The sequence below is a fragment of the Brachyhypopomus gauderio genome, chromosome 1, assembly GCF_052324685.1.
Source record: "Brachyhypopomus gauderio isolate BG-103 chromosome 1, BGAUD_0.2, whole genome shotgun sequence".
Lineage (NCBI taxonomy): Eukaryota > Metazoa > Chordata > Actinopteri > Gymnotiformes > Hypopomidae > Brachyhypopomus > Brachyhypopomus gauderio.
Window position 1 is genome coordinate 48,163,870 of NC_135211.1, and position 24,771 is coordinate 48,188,640.

At 44.0% G+C, this 24,771-nt stretch overlaps 1 protein-coding gene across 2 annotated transcripts; it reads right to left on the reverse strand.

Moving 5' to 3' along the window:
* Positions 1 to 2: 2 nt before the first annotated feature.
* Positions 3 to 22,507, reverse strand: adamtsl7 (ADAMTS-like 7). Of its 2 annotated transcripts, XM_077017541.1 has the most exons (13): positions 21,191 to 22,506; positions 19,258 to 19,441; positions 18,975 to 19,150; positions 18,638 to 18,728; positions 18,030 to 18,164; positions 17,461 to 17,590; positions 8,481 to 8,694; positions 8,206 to 8,379; positions 7,898 to 8,071; positions 7,110 to 7,289; positions 6,847 to 6,991; positions 561 to 687; positions 3 to 175 (listed from the first exon to the last, which is right to left on the reverse strand). In XM_077017541.1, exons 1-13 carry the CDS (start codon positions 21,338 to 21,340, stop codon positions 154 to 156), a joined length of 1,902 nt encoding a protein of 633 aa, XP_076873656.1. In that variant the 5' UTR covers positions 21,341 to 22,506; the 3' UTR covers positions 3 to 153. The 2 variants fall into 2 exon arrangements, with proteins under 2 accessions (XP_076873656.1, XP_076873663.1); XM_077017548.1 differs by lacking the exons at positions 3 to 175; positions 561 to 687 and adding an exon at positions 1,920 to 2,417 and having other exon boundaries at positions 21,191 to 22,507.
* Positions 22,508 to 24,771: the final 2,264 nt, after the last annotated feature.

Sequence of the window (24,771 nt, forward strand, 5' to 3'; positions counted from 1 at the left end):
CGCTACTCAAGAAATAATACACAGTATATTTACACAACGTATGGTATAAATTGAGGAACTATAGAAGAGACTTTTTGTCTGTGAGTTTGTGTGCATGGTGCACAATGACAGGACAGATCTAACCATCCTCGGCCATCGTGGGAGAACCAGACCTCAGCAGATTAAAAAGGGCAACCTGTCAAAACAAATGTCAAGTCAAATCATATCTGATTATTGTGCCATGTTCCCGCTGAAGTCTAATTGAATACCCAAGGTTTCAGGTACATTTTCCACACAGCAATCTCAGTGTGGCATGAGGGCAGTTAGCAGGGCTCGCAAATGTCCAGATGGGGGTGCGGATGGAGGTCTTTATTCTCCACTGGTGTTCAGTGGACTGCGTAGATGTTTTTTGTCCCTTGTGTGCTAGTGCGCTTTGGTTGATCAAGCAGAAAACCGAGGTTACGTCTTCTGGATCTGGCCACAGGAGGCGCTGTGCCCACTGGGTTTAGTGTGTGAATGCTTTACATATTTGCTGATGACGGATTCTCCTCCTTCGCTGCTGGACACAAAGACGTCCTCACCTGAGCACGTAACCGTGGGAGACGCGGGAGCAGGAGGCACAGCAGGCGGTGAGGTAGTAGGAATACACACACAGACGCGCTCGCAACACCAGCTCACAGTTAAAATACATGTCCATACAGGACCGATCTAGAGAAAGAGAGAGAAATATTTCTAATCAGTAATATTAAATATCACATTGATTAAACACTAACATTCTGAACTCTCAGAATAAATACCATAGCGTCCTGGACACTTGAATCTTAAAAACCATTAAAAAAAACAACATTCTGGACTCATAACTGCCATAACTAATGCAGGCCCTGGCCATCTTAGGTGATACAGCAGAGTCCAAAATGGGTAAACCACCACAGGTGCTTATGTTAGTAGTAGGACCCAAGTGCTGAACTTAAAAGCCAATCGGAAGTTGAAAAATAAACAAGTCAGTTGAAACTGGGACTTGAACCAAGGTTGTTACTTTCACAAGGCAACACTCTACCACTAGGCCACAGAGTGCAAATTTACATTTTTACATTTACATTTATGGCATTTGGCAGACGCCCTTATCCAGAGCGACTTACATTTTTATCTCATTTTTATACAAGTGAGCAATTGAGGGTTAAGGGCCTTGCTCAGGGGCACCTCAGTCATGGCCTCAGGTCTGGGAATCGAACCCACGACCCTCCGGTCACAAGACCAGTTCCCTAACCACCAGGCCATGACTGCCCATGACTGCCCCAAATTAAAGATGAAAAACAGAGAGAAATAAAACCTTCACTTCCTATTGTTGTGGGGAAAAAGAAACAAAGGACCTCAGGGGAAAACTGGCTCTCAAACGCGGAGGAAGGATCAACTTAAGAACAGACTAATTTCCCAACCAAAAGATCCGTAAGCAGAAAACAAAAGAGCAAAGATTCTCCCTTTAGATTTTTGCATAAGACAACACCAGGGACAACTTGAGGGAGATCAAACATGGGAAAAACAACTCGGGGAAGAAAGGAAGAACTCGAGTAGAGTCGAGTAACTGAAATTACCGGCTGGTTTGAATGTCAGAACACAGAACAAAGACTCAACAACGCAAGTCCGATGTCCCAGGCTCTATAACGCCTGACCACCAGGTGAGGCTCATTAGGATTGATAGCCTCGCAGGCTCCCTCTGGTGGTCAGTGACGGTATATATATTTTCGAGTGAGTTATATACCCATATACACCAATGAGTTATATACCCATATACACCTTTGAGTTATATACCCATATATATCAGTGAGTTAAATACCCATATATATATACCAGTGAGTTATATACCCATATGCACCAGTTAGACATTTGATACACCTGGTGGTGCAACCTGGACACATCTTCAGTGACTCTCCCGAGATCATTGGGTGTTTCAGGTCTTAGTCATACCCCCTCACTTGGGCAACCCAGCCGGTCAGTCCCCCAACTTGTGCCCAGGTAGCGCACTACGCCACGCCTCCCCCCTCTTCAACCAGAGCCACGGTGAAGCCTTCTCAGCTCCTTCCAAGATGTTCTTGGTGGCTCTCCGCCTATGCAGTCCGCGAATCCCTAGGAGTCCAAGGACACAGTGTAGGGATCTGCCTGCAAAGCCCCTGCAGCCCACCTCAATTGGCTCGCAGCGGGCTTTCCACCCATTCCTTCGGGACTCAGCCACAAACTCGGTATATTTTGCTCTCTTCCTCTCCTGGGCTTCCTCCATTCTATCCTCCCAGGGAACTGTTAGCTCGAGGAGCACCACCTGCCTGCTGGATGTTGACATCAACACCATGTCTGGGCGAAGTGTTGTGGCTGCGATGTTGTTCGGGAATGTTTGCATGCTCAAAGCAAATGACTGGATCTTCCATTCATCATCTATAACAGCACTGTAAAAAAATTCCATGTAAAATTACAGTAATTTACTGGCAGCAGTTTCACCAGTATTATACCCTATTTTTACAGTACGGATACTGTAATTACAATTACAGCATAATACTGTAAACACAATCTACACAATATTACTGTATTTTTTAAACCTACAGCAATTTACTGTTAATTTCTGTTACAGCTAACAGAACTCTGTATACAAAAACAACAGCTCAAAGGGCAGCGGTAACTCAGTGGTTAAGACGTTGGTGTTGCAATCCAAAGGTCCTGAGTTCGAATCCCCCCCTCCTCCTAGCTGCCACTGCTGGGCCCCTGAACAAGACCCTTAACCATCAATGGCTAGGTTTATATTTATGGCATTTGGCAGACGCCCTTATCCAGAGCAACTTACATTTTAATCTCATTTTTATACAAGTGAGCAATTGCGGGTTAAGGGCCTTGCTCAGGGGCACCTCAGTCATGGCCTAAGGTCTGGGAATCGAACCCACGACCCTCCGGTCACAATATATATATATATAAAATTCTAGCCTAAGTATTTTTCTAATATTTTTTGTTAGCTTCGTACGGTTAGCTAAAAACTTAGATTAGGTTTTCAGGTCCACGATGTGACTTGCACCACAATGCAGTGTTACAACTGCTAAAACACTCAAGCAAGTAGAAAAAATAGGGAAAAAACTCAGGATTTTCTAATCTCCCAGCAGCCATTGCTAATTACAGTTAATTACTGTAATTAGGAAATGCTCAAAAGGGGGCGCTCGAATTACAGCAAAGATACCCACAATGCTTATCAGTTTACAGCAACTTCCTGTATATGAAGTATACAGTAGTTTACTGTCAGATTTTCCTTGTAAATTTATAGTCCTGTTAAAGAACAGTAAATTTCCAATTTTCTGTTTGTATTAACAGTAGAGTGCTGTTTTCAAAAATAACAGGTTAATACTGTTGGAATTCTGCTGTAAATTAACAGCAATTTTTTACAGTGAGTGGTTCCCAAAGTGGGGGGCGCAGAGCTATTGCAGGGGGGGCGTGGAGCTTGGAAGTAAAACATGTGCACATGTGTCAATATGGGGGGGCGCAAAAATATTCTCATCTACTAAAGGGGGGCACGGCAGAAAAAGTTTGGGAACCACTGATCTATAATATAAGCTGTCACAACAAGACTTCCCTTTTTAAGTTTTACTTCCCTTTTCTCGTCATACAGCCAGACCCTCCAGAATTTCGCGATGTTGCAATTTGCAACTTCAACGCAAATTCAAGCAAACCCCGCGAATTCAGGGCGGTGTTGCAACTTCAGCCAATCACCGCAACTTTCCCGCAAATTTGACCAATCACTGATGTCATCTTGATGTGACGTCGACAAACTCCTGCCTTACTTCCGTGTATACGTTCAAGAGGAGCCGACTGAAAGCAGCATGAGCGAGGTGAACATTTCACACTTGCCGACGAAAATAACGGCAAAAGATCGGGAAAAGCAGTATCCCGGTACACTACATGAAAGCAGGGGTAAACTGGAGGGATCATTTCAAGAAAGTGAGAGGGATCATTGTGCATTCTCTGTCCCAAGACCTGTGTTTCAGGGGGCGGGGCATACAAAAACTTGAGAGGGGTTATAGTGCCAACTATAACATGTCTAGACAATGATTGTGCCACTATGGCGGCGAGTTTAAATTGTTGCCAGGGGGGAAGGGGGGTTGGTGGGGGTTTGGGGGGGGTGGCGAGTGTAAATTGTTAGCGGAGGGGGGTTGTAAATGGACACAAATAAAGTATTATATCACGATCGATCGCCAAGTATAAACGCCTCCGCGAGTTGTGTGGAGTCGCGCGCTACGGTCACTCGCGAAAGTATAATCCAATAATATAATTATTTATATTCATTTATAAAATGTTTTGTTGATATACACCACATACACACACACACACAAATAAAATCATTGCTTGAAGTGTTAAAACCAGGGGTAAAACACAGGATAATAAGCATAATACCCATAGGGAGATCCAAATAAATAAATAAATAAATGGACAATAAATACATGGGTAAATAAATAGGTAAATAGATAATTAAAATGGACTACTAAATAGAGGAAACCAAACATTTACTCCCTTTTGCAATGTAATCACAAAAAAGCAAAAACACACCTGTGACGCTGGCGTGTTGGAGCAAGGAGGAGACACGACGAGCGTCTTTTGGTGCACACAGAACATTTAATACAAAAAACGCAAAGCCCAGCACAGACGGTGCAAGCACGCAAATGCGGAGGCTTGCACAGGCATGAACTTTAGACAAAGACGAGCACACGACACCGCGCGAACGCACATTAAATAAGTGAATTACACAGACCCACAAGGCACAGGTGTAACAAACGAACACGCTCACAAACAACCCACACCCACGGAAGTACAAACATGGACATAACGACACGCAGACAACGTAGCGGCACGCCCACAGGGAAGGGTCCAGAGCTGTCACCGTGACAACACCGCAACTTGCATTGCAATTTTTTTGAAAAACACCCGCAACATCAAACATTTTAGCCCACAACAATCACAAAAAAGGCCTGCGAAATCCTGGTGGGACTGTACAGCTGCTGGATTTTCTTCAACATTGTCTTTCTGAACGGCAGTTCGTAACTTGCATCAGCTGATGCAATTTGCAGCACTTCTTGTAAAGCCTGGATTATACTTTCACGAGTGACCGTAGCGCGTGACTCTGCCCACCTCGTGCAAACCTCCGCAAACAGCGGAGGCGTTTATACTTGCCGCGTCTTAATTAAGCCTTCAACCACAGAGTGCGGTCTACAGTCCACAGCAATCCATCTCGCCAGTGAATTGGTCAATTTGTCTGACGTGGACTTTGACATTTTGTTTCTTAATTTGAACCCCGACATGTGGTCGAGTGTTGACTGGCGACACTGTTTGCTCGTACTAGGAATACATTTAGCAGCTAAGTTATCATTACTGACCTGCGCGTTAGCCCCAACATGTTTTACGTTAAGGTTGTAATGAAGGGTGGAAGTGCTCCTGTGATAAGTGAACTCCTTCCTGCATAAAGTGCAAATAACACTATTTTTGTTTGTACTTCCATCTGGAAGTTTCTTATATTTAAATTTCCCATCCACCAGCGTAGCCTCTTCAGTCATTTCCATAATGCTTATCTTATTGTGCGTCCATATAATCTGTATGCCTGGAACTCGTGCACTGAGAAACATTCCACAGTGCAAAAGTGTCTCATGCGTTAAATGCATTAAAATGCGTTAATTTTTTTAGTTCGTTATTTTCCCTGTAATTAATTAATTGAAATTAATGCGTTAAAAGTCTAATATATATATATATATATATATATATATATATATATATATATATATATATATATATATATATATATATATATATACATACACACACCAGTGAGTTATATATACCCTAATATACCAGTGAGTTATATACCCATATATATACACACACTAGTGAGTTATATACCCATACAGTCCATGACATAAGTTCTGTCGCTTATCCATGTTGTGGAAACAAAAGCTTATAACCTGACTTTAAATTCATCGATTGGTTTTAGAAATGACTCATATGAAATCTGAAATCCTCCCAAATGAGATTTAATTTACGAAAATAAATTTGCTTCACTGCAGAAATATTTATTATTTAATGAACACAGAAAGGTCAGATTTTGGCAAGACAAAAGTTTTGTCGCCTTGTCATATAATGCACCCAATCCTAGTTTACAGCCTCACCTGTGCTGATTTGTGTTGCTGCGCCATATTATTTGTAAATATATTCGTAAATGTAATACAAGCGAACTATTCAGTCAGACAGCTATTTGTTGTGAAACGAAATACATTACAATATCAAGCATTTTTTAAGTACGTTAGTCAAAATTCCAGCACTTTTCAAACCTGGAACACAATGCAACATTAAAATTGGTCAGGTAAATTTTTTTTAGGGGTTTTTCTTTACATTACCACATATCGTTATGGAAAAGACTACACAGAATGACGTGAACGCGCTCGCACTCTCACAGGTTCGCGCGCACCGTGCGGAGTCGAACGCTACGGTTGGACGCAAAAGTATAACTGAGCCAAGAAGAAAGCAAAAATATATATTTTTACTAAGGAAAATTAAAATAGTAACGCACAGTTACTTGGATAAGTAACTTTAATCTGATTACTGGACTGGAAATAGTAACTCGTTATATTACTCGTTACTGAAAAAAGTGGTAAGATTAGAGTAACCATATATATATATATATATATATACCATATATATATATATATATATATATATATATATATATATATATATATATACACACACACACACACACGCCAGTGAGTTATATACTCATATACCAGTGAGTGTAGTCTGCGCCAGACAGATTACATGAAGTGAGGATTGTGCAGGATTAGTTTATTTTGTTACCAATCTCTGGGACGCAGATGTGCACGTTGCACTCGTCTCGTCTTGCAGGGGTCAGAGCAAGGTCACAGTCCTGGCTGGGGCTCAGGTCATCACCCAAGCAACGCACCTCTCTGACCCTATAACCGCCACCGCAGGAACGGGAACACTGACACACAGAGGGAAGAACAGCAGTCAGACTGTACCAGTGTGTGTGTGTGTGTGTGTGTGTGTGTGTGTGTGTGTGTGTGTGTGTGTGTGTGTGTGTGTGTGAGTGTGTGACATACTGGACTCCAGTCAGTTATATACCACTGCGGGCTGCAGTTCTTCAGGTGACATGACTGGAAATCTGGGGGGCGTGGCAGATGAGAGCAGTTTGTGTCAGAAGTGACTTCCAATTGGCTGTTGCTATAGTGCAGACAGACCACACCCCGACTTTGGCTACCCTTGCCACACTCTGACGAGCACTGTGAAACACACACACATATTACTGAAGGTAATGTGGTTTGTGTGTGCGTGTATGTGGTGTTTATGTATGTGGCGTGAGTGTGTGTGTATGTGGTGTGTGTGTGTGTATGTGGTGTGTGTGTGTGTATGTGGTGTGAGTGTGTGTGTGTATGTGGTGTGAGTGCGTGTTTGTGTGTGTATGTGGTGTGTGTGGTGCGAGTGTGTGTTTGTGTGTGTGTGTGTGTATGTGGTGTGTGTGAATGTGTATGTGGTGTGAGTGTGTGTGTGTGTATATATATGTGGTGTGTGTGTGTATATGGTGGGAGTGTGTGTGTATGTGGTGTGTGTGTGTGTGTGTGTGTGTGTGTGTGTGTGTGTGTATGTGTGTGTGTGTGTGTATGTGCTGTGAGTGTGTATGTGGTGTGAGTGTGAGTGTGTGTATGTGGTGTGAGTGTGAATGTGATGTGAGTGTGTGTGTGTGTATGTGGTGTGTGTGTATGTGGTGTGAGTGTGTGTGCATGTGCTGTGAGTGTGTGTATGTGGTGTGTGTGTGTGTGTGTGGTGTGTGTATGTGGTGTGAGTATGTGGTGTGTGTGTGAGTATGTGGTGTGTGTGTGTGTATGTGTACCTGTCCCCAGGGCCCTGTGTACCACTCCAGTCTCTCTGTACAGGCACCAAGGTTACAGGCCATGAGTTCCTCTGGTCTGACATCATTACAGCCGTCCAATGGGAGTGAACCAGCATGATTCATCAAACACACCACTGAGCGACTACGCTTGCCCTCTCCACAATCTGCAGAGCACTGCACACACACACACACACACACACACACACACAGACACACACACACACTAAACCATGGATCATAAACTCTAAAGAGCAGTGTGAACATATACACACAATTCACTGTCAAACTCTGTAGAGTACCACACACACCCTGTCACTCCAGGGGGAGGAGAACCAGGCCCGAGTGCAGGCCCCCATGTCACAGTTCAGCAGGTGTGCTGGTCGGAGCTGCAGGTTGCAGTCGTCATCGGGGACCACGTCCCCCAGAGCGTCCACACACACCACCTCCCTCCAGCGCTGACCCACACCACACGGCACCGCACACTGGGGGAGGAGGATGGAATATGTGAATTCAAATGTTTTACACACACACACACATACACACACACACACACACACACACACACACACACACACACACACACCTGAGTCCACTCTGAGTGGACCTGCCACTCGCTGCATATCTTCAGTTGGCAGTGGGCCGTTGTCTCTGGCATCTCCGTGTCCTTACACAGGTCCATTGCCACGGTGACCGTGCTGTTGCCGTGACGCCCACGGGTCTGGCGGCAAAGCACCTGCCGATGCTGGACGCCGGCACCACAGTTCCTACTGCACTCAGACCACTCCCCCACATCCCAACTGCACACACACACACACACACCCATATATATATATATATATATATATATATATATATATATATATATATATATATATATATATACAGTGGGGAAAATAAGTATTTAGTCAGTCACCAATTGTGCAAGTTCTCCCACTTAAAAAGATGAGAAAGGCCTGTAATTGACATCATAGGTAGACCTCAACTATGACTGTACGTTCACACCGAAAGTGATAAAATCGCTCTCCGTCGCTGAGTCGCCAGCAGCGCGTCGCGTGGGGGCGTGTCCAACATCACGCCTGCATGCAGCACGTGACAGATATGCAAATCACGTTTTTAAAGCAGGACGCAATATTTATTTTAATCTATTGATTAAAGGACACACGATTATAAAGGAGTGCGTGTATAAAACATAGTGTGTGTATAAAACACATATAGTATATAAACCTAAAATGTTTATGTATTTTTTTTACTTTTTAACCCAGACCCGAAGATCAAACAGGAATTTAAAAAATCATAACCAATAATAGGGTATACGCTAATTTATTGCAGATGTTTTTTAACAAATTAACAGTATTCCCTCCAAAAATAAACATCGTAAAGTGCGGGACATCCAGAGACAGCCACTATTAATCTCTCCTCCATTTTGCAATCGGAACAAATAATCAGTAGGAACCAAAGTCAGAGGTGCGGTTTCGGAGGAGGGTGCAAACATACTTTCTGATTGGTAGTCGCCGCCGCGCGTCACTGCTCATTTGCATAAAGTTGAGCCAAGCTCAACTTGTTCGCGTCGCTCGAATCGCTCACTTCGCGTCGCGCCGCGCCGCGTCGCTCACTCTCATTGAAAATGAATGACTTCCGGTCGCCGTGTCGCTCTCGTCGCTTTCGGTGTGAACGCACAGTAAGAGACAAAATGTGAAAAAAATTGAGAAAATAATTTTGTCTGACTTTTAAAGAATTTATTTGCAAATAATGGTGGAAAATAAGTATTTGGTCACCTACAAACAAGCAAGATTTCTGGATGTCACAGACCTGTAACTTCTTTTTTAAGAGGCTCCTCTTTCCCCCACTCATTACCTGTATTAATGGCACCTATTTGAAGTCGTTAACAGTATAAAAGACACCTGCCCACAACCTCAAACAGTCACACTCCAAACTCCACTATGGTGAAGACGAAAGAGCTGTTGGAGGACACCAGAAACCGAATTGTAGGCTGGGAAGACTGAATCTGCAATAGGCAAGCAGCTTGGTGTGAAGAAATCTACTGTGGGAGCAATAATCAGAAAATGGAAGACCTACAAGACCACTACTAATCTCCCTCAATCTGGGGCTCCACGCAAGATCTCAGGCCGTAGGGTCAAAATGATCACAAGAACGGTGAGGAAAAATCCCAGAACCACAAGGGGGGATCTAGTGAATGACCTGCAGAAAGCTGGGACCAACGTTACAAAGGCTACCATCAGCAACACACTACGACGCCAGGGACTCAGATCTTGCAGTGCCAGACGTGTCCCCCTGCTTAAGCCAGTCCATATCCAGGCACGTCTGAAGTTTGCTAGAGAGCATTTGGATGTTCCAGAAGAGTATTGGGAGAATGTCATATGGTCAGATGAAACCAATGTAGAACTATTTGGTAAAAACACAACTCGTCGTGTTTGGAGGACAGTGAATACTGAGTTGCATCCAAAGAACACCATACCAACTGTCAAGCATGGGGGTGGCAACATCATGCTTTGGGGCTGTTTCTCTGCAAAGGGACCAGGACGACTGGTCCGTGTACATGAAAGAATGAATGGGGCCATGTATTGTGAGATTTTGGGTACAAACCTCCTTCCATCAGCAAGGGCAATGAAGATGAAACGTGAGGAGATCTGCATGGAGGAATGGGCCAACATACCAGCAACAGTGTGTGCCAACCTTGTGAAGACTTACAGAAAACGTTTGACCTCTGTCATTGCCAACAGAGGATATACAACAAAGTATTGAGATGAATTTTTGTTATTGACCAAATACTTATTTTCCACCATTATTTGCAAATAAATTCTTTAAAAGTCAAAATGATTTTCTCAATTTTTTTTTCACATTTTGTCTCTCATAGTTGAGGTCTACCTATGATGTCAATTACAGGCCTCTCTCATCTTTTTAAGTGGGAGAACTTGCACAATTGGTGACTGACTAAATACTTATTTTCCTATTTTCCCCACTGTGTGTATATATATATAACCCCTGTGTGTTTCTCGAGTTGGTTTGCCCTGCTGCTCGTAGAGGACTGTGCGGGAGGAGTCTGGCGGAGCGGAGTAAACTTTGAGCAAAGCCGAACTTGGAGGACGGACAGTATAAGGAGATTTTGGGTGACAAACCGAGTTTCAAGGAGTAGCTTTATTCTTCGGGTTGATCTGTGTGCGTGGATCAACAGTAAGTCTAAGTTCAGTTGTTATATTCGTGTAATATGTTGCATTTTGTATCCGTATGTTATAGCAGTAATTGAGAGTGTAATTTTGCCATAATACGACTGTTAATTGTGATTATTAATGGGATATTGTTCTATTATGGGTATTACCATGTACAGTTGTGATCAAATTTATTCAACCCCCACTGAAATAAAGTGTTTTGGCCAGTTTGACATTGATTTTGATCATTTCAGTCATCTTATTTACAATTATATCAAAGAGGCACTTATAAATTAGACAAACATAACATAATATTTATGATGGAATAACCACAAATGTCTTTACTGTGCTCACATCATTATCAGTTTTATTCAACCCCCTAGTGACATTATTTTTTAGTACTTAGTACAACATCCTTTTCCAGTTATGACAGCTTTCAAGCGTGAAGCATAGCTTGACACAAGTGTCTTGCAGCGACCTATGGGTATCTTAGCCCATTCTTCATGGGCAAAAGCCTCCAGTTCAGTCACATTCTTAGGCTTGCGCACTGCAACTGCCTTCTTTAGGTCCCACCAGAGGTTCTCAATTGGATTTAAGTCTGGTGATTGCGATGGCCACTCTAGAATGTTCCAGCCTTTCATGTTCAACCATGCACTAGTGGACTTGGATGTGTGCTTCGGATCATTGTCCTGTTGGAAGGTCCAACGTCTCCCAAGCCGCAAGTTTGTGACTGACTCCATCACATTTTCCTCCAAGATCTCCTGGTACTGAAGGGAATTCATGGTACCCTGCACACGTTGAAGCTTTCCTGTACCATTAGAAGCAAAACAGCCCCAAAGCATAATTGACCCCCCGCCATGCTTCACAGTAGGCAAGGTGTTCTTTTGTTCATAAGCCTGGTTCTTCCTTCTCCAAACATAGCGCTGGCCCAAACAGTTCTAATTTAGTTTCATCTGACCACAGTACACTGTTCCAAAACCTTTGTGGCTTGTCCACATGACTTTTGGCATACTGCAGTCGACTTTTCTTGTTCTTTGGAGTCAGCAAGGGGGTGCGTCTGGGCGTTCTGGCATGGAGGTCTTCGTTATGCAGTGCGCGCCTTATTGTCTGAGCTGAAACTTCAGTGCCCACATCTGACAGGTCTTTTTTCAGTTCCTTAGCAGTCACGCGGGGATTTTTCTCCACATTACGCTTCAGGTAGCGCACAGCAGTCGCGGTCAGGATCTTCTTTCTGCCACGACCTGGTAACGTTTCCTCTGTGCCCTTTAACTTGAACTTGCGAATGATACTTCCGATAGTGTCTCTTGGAATATTTAACAACTTCGCAATCTTTTTATATCCATTGCCATTCTTGTAAAGAGCAATAACCTCTTCTCTTGTCTTCTGGGACCATTCTCTTGCCTTCACCATGCTTGGAAACACACCAGTAGATGTCTAGAAGGAGCTGAGTATCACAGTCCTTTTAAATCTGCCTAATTGGTGCTTATCATGCTTGATTGCTGCTCGTTGACATCCACAGATGTTTTCAATACCTGATGGAAAACACTGGAATGAACCTCTGTTCTTAGGAGTGGTAGTCGTAAAGGGGTTGAATAATTGTGTCAATGAAGAAATCACAAAAAGGCCATTTAATACTTTATGACAAAAAAAAATTTATGCTATCTTAGTTGCATTTAGTTCTTTAACAAGTCCTTGTAAGATTTCATTATGAACACAATTACAAATGTGCACTGAATTCCATAAAACCCTTCGCAGCATTGGGGGTTGAATAAATTTGATCACAACTGTATGTTGTGTGTATTACGATGTATATTCGTGTTAAGTACGTTTTGAGTTAATGAGAATTGCTTCACGGCATGAATATAGAGCATGATACGTGCACGAGGTGTTCATGTGACACTCGCTCTGGTAGCATGTGGTTAATTTTCCTGTAGCGCAGTTGTACTTGTATGTTTAGAGTGTTAAGCGATTACGTTGTGGGTTATAGCTATTGATTATTATATGTTTATACCAGTAGCGAACCGTGACCATTAAACCTGGGCCCGCTACCATCCCCCCACCCCCCACCCCGAAAAAATGTGTTTCCTTTCCTAATTAACTGCAATAAATAAATAAAAAACTGAGACGACAGTACAGCTTTAGAAACGCAATAAACAATAATATCTGTACTAGATAACTTCTTAAGCAAAATAAGTTTCCAAACAAAATAAGGTTCACAGCTCCGTGGTTCTCGGAAGCGGAATATGTAAACAACGTGCACGAGGACGTCAAAGGGATGAATCGAAACTAGCTAGCGGTGGTGCTAACGACAGCTAGCATCGCCACAGCGGGCGGAAATTATCATACAGTTAAGCCCGCCCACTAAGAGAGAAGATATGATTGGTCAATTTTACTGTCATTTGAAACTGGTATTGCGCTGAATTATAACTGCCAGGCCCTCTGTAAACGAACAGCGGGCATCACAGTCCTGATAGGGGGAGACACAGGCTCACAGGCTTCCACTTAACCCCTCACCTTCCTACACAGATTGAATAGACAAGGTTGAATAATTTTTTTGCTTATATTTTTATAATTGTTTAGATGTCGATTGTCAAACTGTAAGTAGATTTTTAAAAATTGGATAAATTATATATATTTATGTTTTAAGAATATTCTAGGCCCTCAGAGAGGGCGTAGAGGGCCCTGACGGTTCCCCACTGGTTTATACAAACTTTCATTGCAGAACCACACAGATTTGCCAACATCTAATAAAGACGCAAATACGCACCCAGGATCGGAACTCCTTTAATTGTTAATGGTCTCGGGGATCCTTTGTAATGGTTCAACACTTTCACGAATCGCCAGGATTGGTCAAATCCTTTAAGGGAGATAACTCTCCAACATTTGGTCCTTCGTGCCGGATAGTGAATTGCTACATTGGAGATGTCGCAACCTGAGACCAACCGTCCACAGATTAGACCGCGTAGAAAGACGTGCCTCCCTACACGCTTGGGAGATTATATGTCGGATTATGATTACCATGATACCAGATAGTCCTATCAGATATCGACCAGATCTCACAGTGTTCTTCTCCAATCAGCCAAGCCTCCAATCCCGGTGAGTGGCTCCTCTCTGATAAATGGGTGGAGAGACGAGAGGATATAGAGAAGTTACAGGGCAGTCTAGTCAAGCCTGTTCCGCCCAGTACGTGGACGGAACTAGATAGTGACTATCACCACACATCAGCTCAGCGCTCAAGTGTGTTGCCTGCACTTCTGTCAGCCATACAGGAGATGAAAAGGGAGAAGGTTAAGAGAAGAAGGTTAAGAGAAGACTTCCAAAGGCTAGTGTTGGTTATTGGGGTCCAATCAGAGCCCCCATCTACTTCCCCCACACCGAGCCATCAAGTGGCGGAGGAAGCCGAATCACATCGACCAGTGCCTGCTCCAAGGAGAAGACTACCGGTTAGGGTTGAGACTAGATTTGTAGTTCATGCAGCAGTTGAACTGGGTAGACACAGAACCCGTCTTCTATGCCAGGAAGGTGAGACACCTAGACAATCTTCATTTCTCTCACCGGCTGTTCCAGGCTATAGCTCTCATTTCCAAGATGAGCATCAAGCTAGTTCATTCGATCCTCCCCATAAGCACGATAGCATATATAGAGGGCCTACTCCGACTATACCTAAGCTAACATCTTCAGATCCCAGAGAGTTTTCTAGATTGCGGATTGCTTTGGAGAATGTTGGATGACGCCACAGAACAGTTTAAGTTCCAGATCCTCACAGATCACCTCAAGCTGGAGGAAGCTCTACTAGTCGCTGATTCATACAGCAATTCTCGCTCTCCATTTACCCATACCATACGGGCACTTAATAAAATGTATGGGCAACCTCATCAGCTAGCTTTACAGCATATTTCAGACATGATGGATGGCCCAGATATTCGAAGTCAAGAGACGTCAAGTCGTTTCGTATGTTTGCCCTCAGGGTTCGCTCACTTGTAGGTATGTTGGAGCAACTGGATGTTAAAGGGCAAGTAGAGCTGGAATGCGCTTCCCACTTCACTAGGCTTATGAGCAAGCTACCTCATGATCTTAGGTCAAGCTTTAGGAGGTACATTCATCCTTACGGAGTGCAAATCCCTACTCTGCTAGATTTAGCAGAATGGCTGGACTATGAGCTTCAGATTCAAGAGGATGGGTCGCGCTTTACGTCCTGGACAAAGGAAGAGATCAAGAAAGGGTTTAAAGAGCAACACAGAGATTACAGGCATCTAGAGAAAGGTACTGCAATATTCCATGGATCAGGGAGGTCCCTGGAAGTCAGCTCTCCCACAGCAATTGAGAGCAAGGACAAGAGGAAATGCTATGGTCCATATTGCGACAATGACCACCACTTCTTGAGTGGCTGTGGTAACTTCCAGCAGCTGACAAAGGATCAGAAGGAGAGTTGGATTACGAGCAACAATAGATGTTGCAGATGTGGTCGAGGTCACCATGCAGTTCACTGCACATTGAAGGCCCCTTGCCAAAAATGCAATAAGCGGCATTTACTTGTGCTACATGAGGTGAATGACAGGGGGGAGAGGAAGGAGGAGAAGAGTACAGCACAGCAGTCCTGCCTCACTAGCTCCACTAGTGACATTCTCTATGTAGACCGGCCCACCTACAGTCGAAAAGTGTTGCTGAAAGTGATTAAAGTTCTAATCCGAAACGGAGATCGCTCCATGGAGGCCTATGCTGTATTGGATGACGGATCAGAGCAAACTATTATTCTCCATGAGGCAGTTCAACAACTGGGTCTGAATGGACCAAGGGAAGATCTAGCTCTACGGACTGTGAGACAAAGTTTAGAGGTGATTCACGGGGCGGCAGTGTCGTTCACGGTGTCACCTGTTGCTGAGCCAAGCAAGTTATACAGGATCCAGAGTGCCTTCACAGCAGAATTATTGGGTTTAGCGGAGCTTACACATCCTGTCGTGTCGCTCAAAAGGAAGTATAGGTATCTGAAGGAGCTGCCATTGCAACCTCTGCATAAGGTACATCCTGTGCTGTTGATTGGCTCAGACTGTCCTCACCTCGTAACCCCAGTTGAGCCTGTCCGCTTGGGCCCGTGGGGAGGACCAGCAGCGGTCAGGACAAGATTAGGTTGGACCCTCCTGTGTCCATTTTACGTTCACCACCCCCCGCTCAACAACTTTCGTTTGGTATCGAAAATGGTATCGAATTTCAATATTTTTTTAAGTATTGTATCGAAGTTGTAATTCTTAGTATCGTGACAAGCTTATACCCCACCATATAGTGCAGCACAACGGAAAGAACAGGGTGGTCTTCAAGTGCTCATTTTCTTATAGAGGTCAGAACCTGAATGAGTGCCTGTTGCCAGGTCCCACTTTGAGTCCTTCCTTATTGTCTGTTCTTCTTCGCTTCCGTGAGCATTCCATAGGGGTTAGTAGTGACATACGGGGAATGTTCCATCAAGTTCGTATGCTCCCAAGAGATAGAGCACTGCTTAGATTTCTGTGGAGATATCTGAAGAGAGACACATCGCCCAGTGTCTATGAATGGCAGGTGCTCCCATTCGGGACAACTTGCAGTCATTGTTGCACGGTGTTTTGCACTGCAGAAACACACCGGGGAACGAGATCAGCCTGGAGACCTTAGGCGGTTGGTATCACAGTCTTTCTATGTAGACAACTACTTGCAGAGCTTCAGCTGTGGACATACTGCCAGAGAGACCGTTGACAGACTCCAGCGCACCCTAGGAGAAGGAGGATTCCAGCTGAGGCAATGGGCAAGTAATGATTTCACTACTATAAGTCATCTTCCCACCGAACTTAGGTCAGATAGTAGTGAATTATTGCTCAGTCAGCGACAGGGGGAGGTAGAGGAGTCCACTCTGGGAATGCATTGGAACTGTCAATTGGACATGCTTTCCTATAAGATATGAGCCGTAGGTTGTTCAGTTGTTACTATGCAGAATATCTATAAGGTGCTAGCGAGCCAATATGACCCTCTTGGGTACTTAGTTCCCTACACCACTCGAGCCAGAATACTGGTGCAACGCTTGTGGGATAGGAGTCGAGAGTGGGATGACCCTCACTTACCGGAAGAGCTTGGACGCATCTCTCTGCCTAGATGTTACACCAGTGGAAAGATGGACCAAGGCTCTATCTCGAGAGACATCCACATTTTCTGTGATGCATCAGAGTGAGCTTATGGAGCTGTAGCATACCTACGAGCCACAAGCTACGATACACACTCTCCCACATCCCAACTACACACACACACACACACACACACACACACACACACATATATACACACATATACATACACACACACACATATATACACATACACACACACACACACACACACACACACACATTGTCGTGGTTACTGGGTTGCACTCACAATGCTGGGCAAATCGGTGATTGGCAGTCCTGTTCTTTAGGGGCGGGGCGAGGGGTGTGGTTACAAAGGTCTTCTGGCACAGTTGTGTGAGTGGCTGTCTCCACACAGCTGAACAACACCTGATGTCTACCTAACACACACACACACACACACACACACACACACACACACACACGCAGAGGAGAAGGGAAAGCTGTTTACTTCAGTGGACGTAATGCGCTGCTACTACAGGACCAAACCTCCAAACCTCCGTGTGTGTGTGTGTGTGTGTGTCTGAAGTTCATGCTGATTGGACCTACACAACGTTCCTGTGTACTATTTATGGTAAACATACTGAATGCAGGAGAGAAACAACACAACAACACACTGTGCACACATAATCCCGAGAACCTCACACACACAGTGATTTAAGGTTACTAATGAAATGAAATCAAATGTGCCATATTTTGTCAATTGTGATTTTTACTCAGTCATGGCCTTAGGTCTGGGAATCGAACCCACGACCCTCCGATCACAAGACCAGTTCCCTAACCGCCAGGCCATGACTGCCCATGACTGTTACCGCTTACCTGTCCCACAGGTCGCACTGCATGGTGTGGTTGTCATGGCAACCCAACTGTAGGGAGGAAGCGGTTGAGGGGTTGTGGGGTCAGAGAGCACCTGATTAGGGTGGACTCCAGTCACGCCATTACCCCGCCTCTCTACTGAGAGAGAGAGATGGGGGGGGAGACAGAGATAGAGAAAGAGGGAGGGAGGGAGAGAGAGAGGGAGAGAGTGAGTGAGAGAGAGCGAGAGGGAGGGGGGAGGGACAGAGATAGGGAGGGAGGGAGGGAGGGAGAGAGAGAGTGAGAGAGGGAGAGAGAGAGAGAGGTAAATAACTTCTTGATTATAAACAAGTTCATTAAATAATGATGATTCTGTCCTTCATATTTCATTGTATCATTGTTTTTCATTAGGGAAGTTACTCTATAAAGTTTATTGTGCAGAACTGAGTAAAGTACATGAGTCTGCTCCAATTGAACCTTTCATGTATTCCTCACAAACAGCCCTCCTGTGGATTACACAATGCAATTTCGTGAGCTTGTGTGTGTGTGTGTATGTGTGTGTGTGTGAGAGAGAGGGAGAGAGAGAGAGAGAGAGAGAGAGAGAGAAAGAGAGAGAGAGAGTGCGTACATACTCAGGGGCAGGGTTCCTGAGAGAGTGGAAGTTTGGTCTTTGCGCAGAACATATTCGTAATATACACTTATATCAGGCTGTTGAAAGATCACCTGAAACGCAAAACATTAGAGAGAAACATTCCACAAACATTCTCAACATCTCAGGAAATGTTGACCTGAAAACATGCTTTGTTCAGTGGTTTTTCTTATTTTAACACAGGCCTTGGTGGATCTTCACTGGATTTAATCAGACAGTAATACCAACACCCTCCTAGACTAGATCGTCAAAGTGAGGTCTATACATTTGCCCATAACATGGTTGTCCTTTCCTAGTTGATGTCATAATGGGTCCCTCACATAGAGATCGAGCTCCTGATTGGTTGGTCCCGGAGCTGTGATGGACTCTCCAGCTCTGCTGCGAATCTCATTGGGCCGTTTGTATGTCAGGATGGTCCCGGCCGCATGGATCTGTCCTGGCCTGTCAATCACCCAGGCACCGTTTATCACTGATTCACCACTATGAGTCCTGAGAGCTGAGAGAGAGAGAGAGAGAGAGAGAGAGAGAGAGAGAGAGAGAACGAGAACCCTCAGAATTAAAGCTAACAACTCCAACAGTGAAGGGGGAGCACACTTTAATTACCCAGGTAGTTCCTGCTCTTCCGTGTCTCCAGGATTTTGATTCGCCGAGCTCCACGCGGGACATTCAGGATTTTATAGTAGCCAGTCGGGAGGACCGGATGAGACACCGTCCCACTCACGAGCTCACACGAGCTGCCGTTCCCCGCACACACGCCGCACACGTCCTCCAGGTCCCGTGAGCACGCCTGCCCCACATAAACACAATTAACGAAATCGAAACAAACGCACCAACGCCAGTAGTGGCGCCACCGGGTAATGGGAGCACACACACACACACACACACACACACACACACACACACACGGCAGGGATTCCCAGTGTATTTAAGACAGAGCTCTGCAGCGGTCACCTAAGACTCTAATAATTTCTTTGGCATCTGTGCTGGGCATCCAGTCAAACAGTTGGTTCCACTTCCCCTTTTGTACCCCAGTGCTGCTGCGCCCAACACTTTCTCTGTTTATCTGGGAAGCTTTCACTCCACTCTCTCTCTAACAATGTATGTGTGTGTGTGTGTGTGTGTGTGTTTGCTTGATTTTAAAAATAGAATCCAATAAAACAGTATTTCTAGAATGATTAGTCTTTCCAAATTTGAATCAGCATTTACAGAATTATTGGTACAGAACTAATGAAACACGGTAAGCGTCTAAATAATAAATATATAGTGGATAAATCGTGGATTAATGGAAACAAACATAAAAATACAATAATGTATGAAAGAATACAAGAATACTGGGGAGAGAAGGACAGAGAGAGAGAAAGGAGAGAAAGAGAGGGAGAAAGGGAGAAAAGGAGAGAAGGAGAAGGGGAGTGAGGAAGAGAGGGACAGAGAGAGAGGGAGAGGGAGAAAAGGACAGAGAGAGGGAGAGGAGTGAGAGAGAGAGAGAGAGAGAGAGAGAGAAGTGTTGTAATATAGTTCCAACAACTCTACACTTTCACATGTAGGTTTACTGGAATGCCTCTGTTCCTGCTTTCAAAATTCATAAATCCATCATTCAGGATATTAATCCTTCTATAAACAACACAATACTGCGATTAACATGCAGTCAAGTTTGGACACGGACACACACACACACACACACACACAGTGAGTCCAGTAAGCACAAACACATTCTCCTTGTTTCCCTCCCATGATGTCCCATCACACACTCACAGGGAGAAACACACTGTGTTTTATATCAAACAAAATGCTTCTGGGAAAAAAAAAAACAATGATATAATTCACTCTCTCTTTCTCTCTCACACACACACAGACACAATTTTTAGTGTTGCAATACCTTTCTCCCCTAATCAATGCTTATATGAGTGAACAAGCAAATGGAATAAAAGTCATGGAACACACTCAAAGGAGTCACGGAACACACTCAAAAGTGTCACGGAACACACTCAAAAGTGTCACGGAACACACTCAAAGGAGTCACGGAACACACATTCAAAGGAGTCACGGAACACACTCAAAAGAGTCACGGAACACACTCAAAGGAGTCACGGAACACACATTCAAAGGAGTCACGGAACACACTCAAAAGAGTCACGGAACACACTCAAAAGTGTCACGGAACACACTCAAAAGTGTCACGGAACACACATTCAAAGGAGTCACGGAACACACTCAAAAGAGTCACGGAACACACTCAAAAGAGTCACGGAACACACATTCAAATGAGTCTCACGAGCAATTCTTCCTATATTGCCCTCTCTATTCCACTACATATCAACCACGCCACTTTGCAATTAATTTAATCTCATTAACACAAGAGATAAATGAGATAAAAATGATAAAGTAGTATTACTGATGTAAGAAAAAAACATTCTTGTTTACAACATAATACATGCCAGTGTAAAGATCAGTACGTGACAATAGTTACCAAGAAAAGTGGAACTTTAACAACATGAATCATAAACATCAGTCTTTAGGAGGAGCCCCGGGACCTTACCTGCCCAGGGCCGCCACTGGTGTCCCCATCCCAGGGAAGAGGCTCCGCAGGCAGGCAGATGAGGCACAGCAGCAAGGAGCTGTGGAGGAAAGGATGGATGTACCTTCCAAAGTGAGCACTCCAAAGCTGCTGTGCCCAACACCGAGCCATGAGGAGAATGAGAGAAGAGATGGAGAGAGCTCTCTGTGTGTGTATGTGTGTGTTTCCCTCTGATCTTTGGTGAGTGTTGTCCTGCAACAAGTCTCTAAGCCCCTTTTTTCTTGTGACACACACGCTAAAAACCCCACTGGTCTACAACTACTTACATCACCAGCTCCAGTAAAGCGAGCCCTAATTTGTTAGTGGCTTTACACAACACTGGACCAATGACTAACCGATGATTGGTCACACATACACACACATAAATTCAGTCAGACGTGTTAAAAATACTATCAAATGGTGTTTGGATGTGTGTAGCTGAGCGCGTGAGATTCGTGAGTCACCTTGAAATGTGTGTGAATGCCATCACGGAAAAAGTCTCGGTTAACGGAGCCTAACTTCACCCACAAGCTCCAGATATTTCGATTGGCTTTGCTCTCCCACACAAATCAATCGGCGCGCTTTCCCTGCAACTATTTGATAAAGAAACACGAAGACGCTTTCGGTGCTTCGGGACTTGCAAGCTAACCAGTTTCCTAAAACACTGAATCAATGTCATAACATTACAAACTTGGCCATTTAATGTTTTTTAAGGAAACGTGGGCGAACGACACTTTCTTGAGGAGCTTTCTGACCGTACTGTTGCCAGTTACAGTAGTCTGAAGCCGTGACCGGATACGACAGGAATGTCGCAGGCAAGGGGCTAAATACGGTCCCTATGACCAGATTATTTTTTATTTTGTCGTTATAAAAATGTATGACAATGTAGTTATGCCCTGTAGTTTCCACTCATTTACACTAAGTTTAACGGAATTCCTGTCACGCTTGGCGCTTCCGTCGTTATTAACGTTTTTTTCCGTTACGTGTCGTCATCGCCCGCGAAACAACCAGCGCGCGCTGAAAAGACTCTGGCGGTGCCACATTTCTACGATATGCAGCCGTGGGAGTCCAACGATACACTCCACTTCTCCGTTTTAACGACATCCAGCGTTTTATGTGTTATTTTTTGCGATCTCTGTTGCTATTGTTTCGCCCTCTGCCTTCCGCTCCGAGCTCAGTCGAGTCCTGCGTGTGATTTTAATACAGTCTTCGTGTTGGTGTTCACCCCTGCGGTGGCGAGAGTGGACTAATGAGAAAGATGTGTCACTCCGGAGCCCAGATCACAGGGCGAGGGGGTTTGTATGCGACCTGCATCTCGTAGGTACGCGCATCCAAAAAAGGCCATAAGTGCACTTTCCCTGTAGGCTAGGAGTACAGGTGTAGGTATAGTTGTAGGTGGTTTTGGCTGTGACTCTTAACAGTAGTGTCAGTGGGCCTTATGTTGGTATGAGACCTTATCCAACACAGTAAACCGATTGACTCCAGACTGACGGTGAAAACGAAAGGGTGTTTCTCAATAAATAACCGTTTATGGCGAAGACGCAGCTAAGTGCATCAGAATCAGAATATCTTTATTGTCATTATACCAGGTATAACGAAAATTAAGGTGCCTTACTTGTGGTGTAGAGTGTACAAAAGCATATATATATATATATATATATATATATTTTTTTTTTTAAAGACTAGGTTTAGAAATTACAGAATTTCTAAATTCTATAAGTGTTGTAGTTAATTCCATATAAAAACGAATAATTGTAGAAAACTGCTAATTAGGTTGTATGCAGGTATCCAAATATCAGTATAGTTCAAGTTCAAAGTGTTTATTGTCATATGCACAGAGGAAACAGGTTTCCTTAGAGAGATGTCATTAGATGTCATTAAAAATACCTAAGAATATATATATACAAGCACATATATTAATCAAGAAATAACACACTAAATAAATAATAATTAATTACTATTTATTTAGTATAGCCAGTATCCTCAGTACTTATATGAGGACTGGTTTTAAATATGGCAAATTCAGAATGATACACGCAACTCCAGCGTGTATTCTGTTGCAATAATCTATGATTATTTGTTACTCGTAGATTTAAAGTCTAACAAACCGGATGCGTACAGCGCTTTGCAGGAGACGCTGTGCAGGAACATAATCACTTTCATATTTTGGGGCTTGCATATCTATGCAAACATTTTGAAAAATATACAACCATCAAGACATCCTTAAATTAGATATTGGGAAAACACATCTTGTTTTGTGTGTTGCTCTGATTACAAATCTGTACAAAACAATACCAAGTATTTGTTTTAAATTCTGCAGATGGCAGATGATAGAGAAGCTAGAACTCGAAAATGTTGAACCCCAGCAATCACTACGCATCGACTGGAAATGATTAAATCTGTGAAGTGTAAAGTGAGACGTGCTCGCTCCGATTACAAATGGACACTGGTGCAAAACACTGGGCAGCCCATGACGTAGCAACATTTCTTCTCATTAATATGATGCCGCACAACTCATAGATGACGTCGTCCCCCCTTTTCACCCTCGCTTGATGTTTTGCGTTTATTTTGTGCTTTTTCACCAAGTGACAGGTAGGTTACAAAATGTAAAAAAAACATGAAAAGAAAGAAGTAAGTGCTTGAAGAGCTGTCTCGCGCCGATGAGTCCCGAGGGAGCGCGCCAAGCACTCGGGGAGGCGATGGCTCAGCGTTGGGCGGAATGCACGTGGTCTGGAGTTACGGTAACACGCGAGGTTAAGCAATCTCGGCGGACGCTCGCGGGACCGATTCGGTCTGATTCACAAAGGGAAAGGCGAGAACCCCGCGAGCGTGGGTGGCGCGTGCGGTCGTCGTAACCCATCCTTTACTCATCTCCGACAGTTCTGCCAAATTCCAGAGAGACGCCTGCGTTGAGTTTGTGTGTGAGGATCCTCTAGCAGACGGGTAAGAAGAGCGAACACCGGACACGGTGTGTTTCTCTTTGGATACGGGTCGCACTGCACGGCTCAGATTTACAAGAGTGTCTCCGCAGAGGGAAAAACAAACAGAGTGTGAACTCTCACTCTCACCCCCCAGGCCTAGAAACGCATCAGAGATCTGAACATCGAAATTATGCTTTCGGGAAAGCAATTTATGACCTAAATAGCTTACATAAGACAATAGTTTATCATGTCAGTGCAAAGGAGGCCACACGTCACAAAAAATATTAAATGTCAGTTTATGAAGGGCCCGATTAAATGAAATGAGGCTTGTATAGAATGAGATTTGAGTTTTGCTTTTGAGCTGACATTTTTATCACTTCAGTAACATTATTTCTCTCGTGAGTTTTTGATTTTGTTTGCTATTTAAGAAGTTTTGTTTGATAATTTTGGCACAAATCTGATTCCATATGTCTAGAGCACGGACCAAACCAAACGTCAACAGCTCAAAAGTGAACAGCTCAAACACAAAAAGCCTCTAAACATCAGTCCAGAAGATTGGCGGGTGACAGTCGACAGTGTAAGTACGTACTGAAGTATGTGTCCTAAACCGTTTCCACACAAACAACAGTAAACAGGTTATCA

Coding starts and splice junctions, on each gene's coding strand:
- adamtsl7 (XM_077017541.1), bottom strand. CDS start 21,340: ATGGCTCGGTGTTGGGCACAGCAGCTTTGGAGTGCTCACTTTGGAAGG. Junction 19,151..19,257: donor GAAGAGCAGGAACTACCTGG/GTAATTAAAGTG, acceptor TCTCTCTCTCAG/CTCTCAGGACTCATAGTGGT. Junction 7,290..7,897: donor ACACAGGGCCCTGGGGACAG/GTACACATACAC, acceptor TGTGTTTCACAG/TGCTCGTCAGAGTGTGGCAA.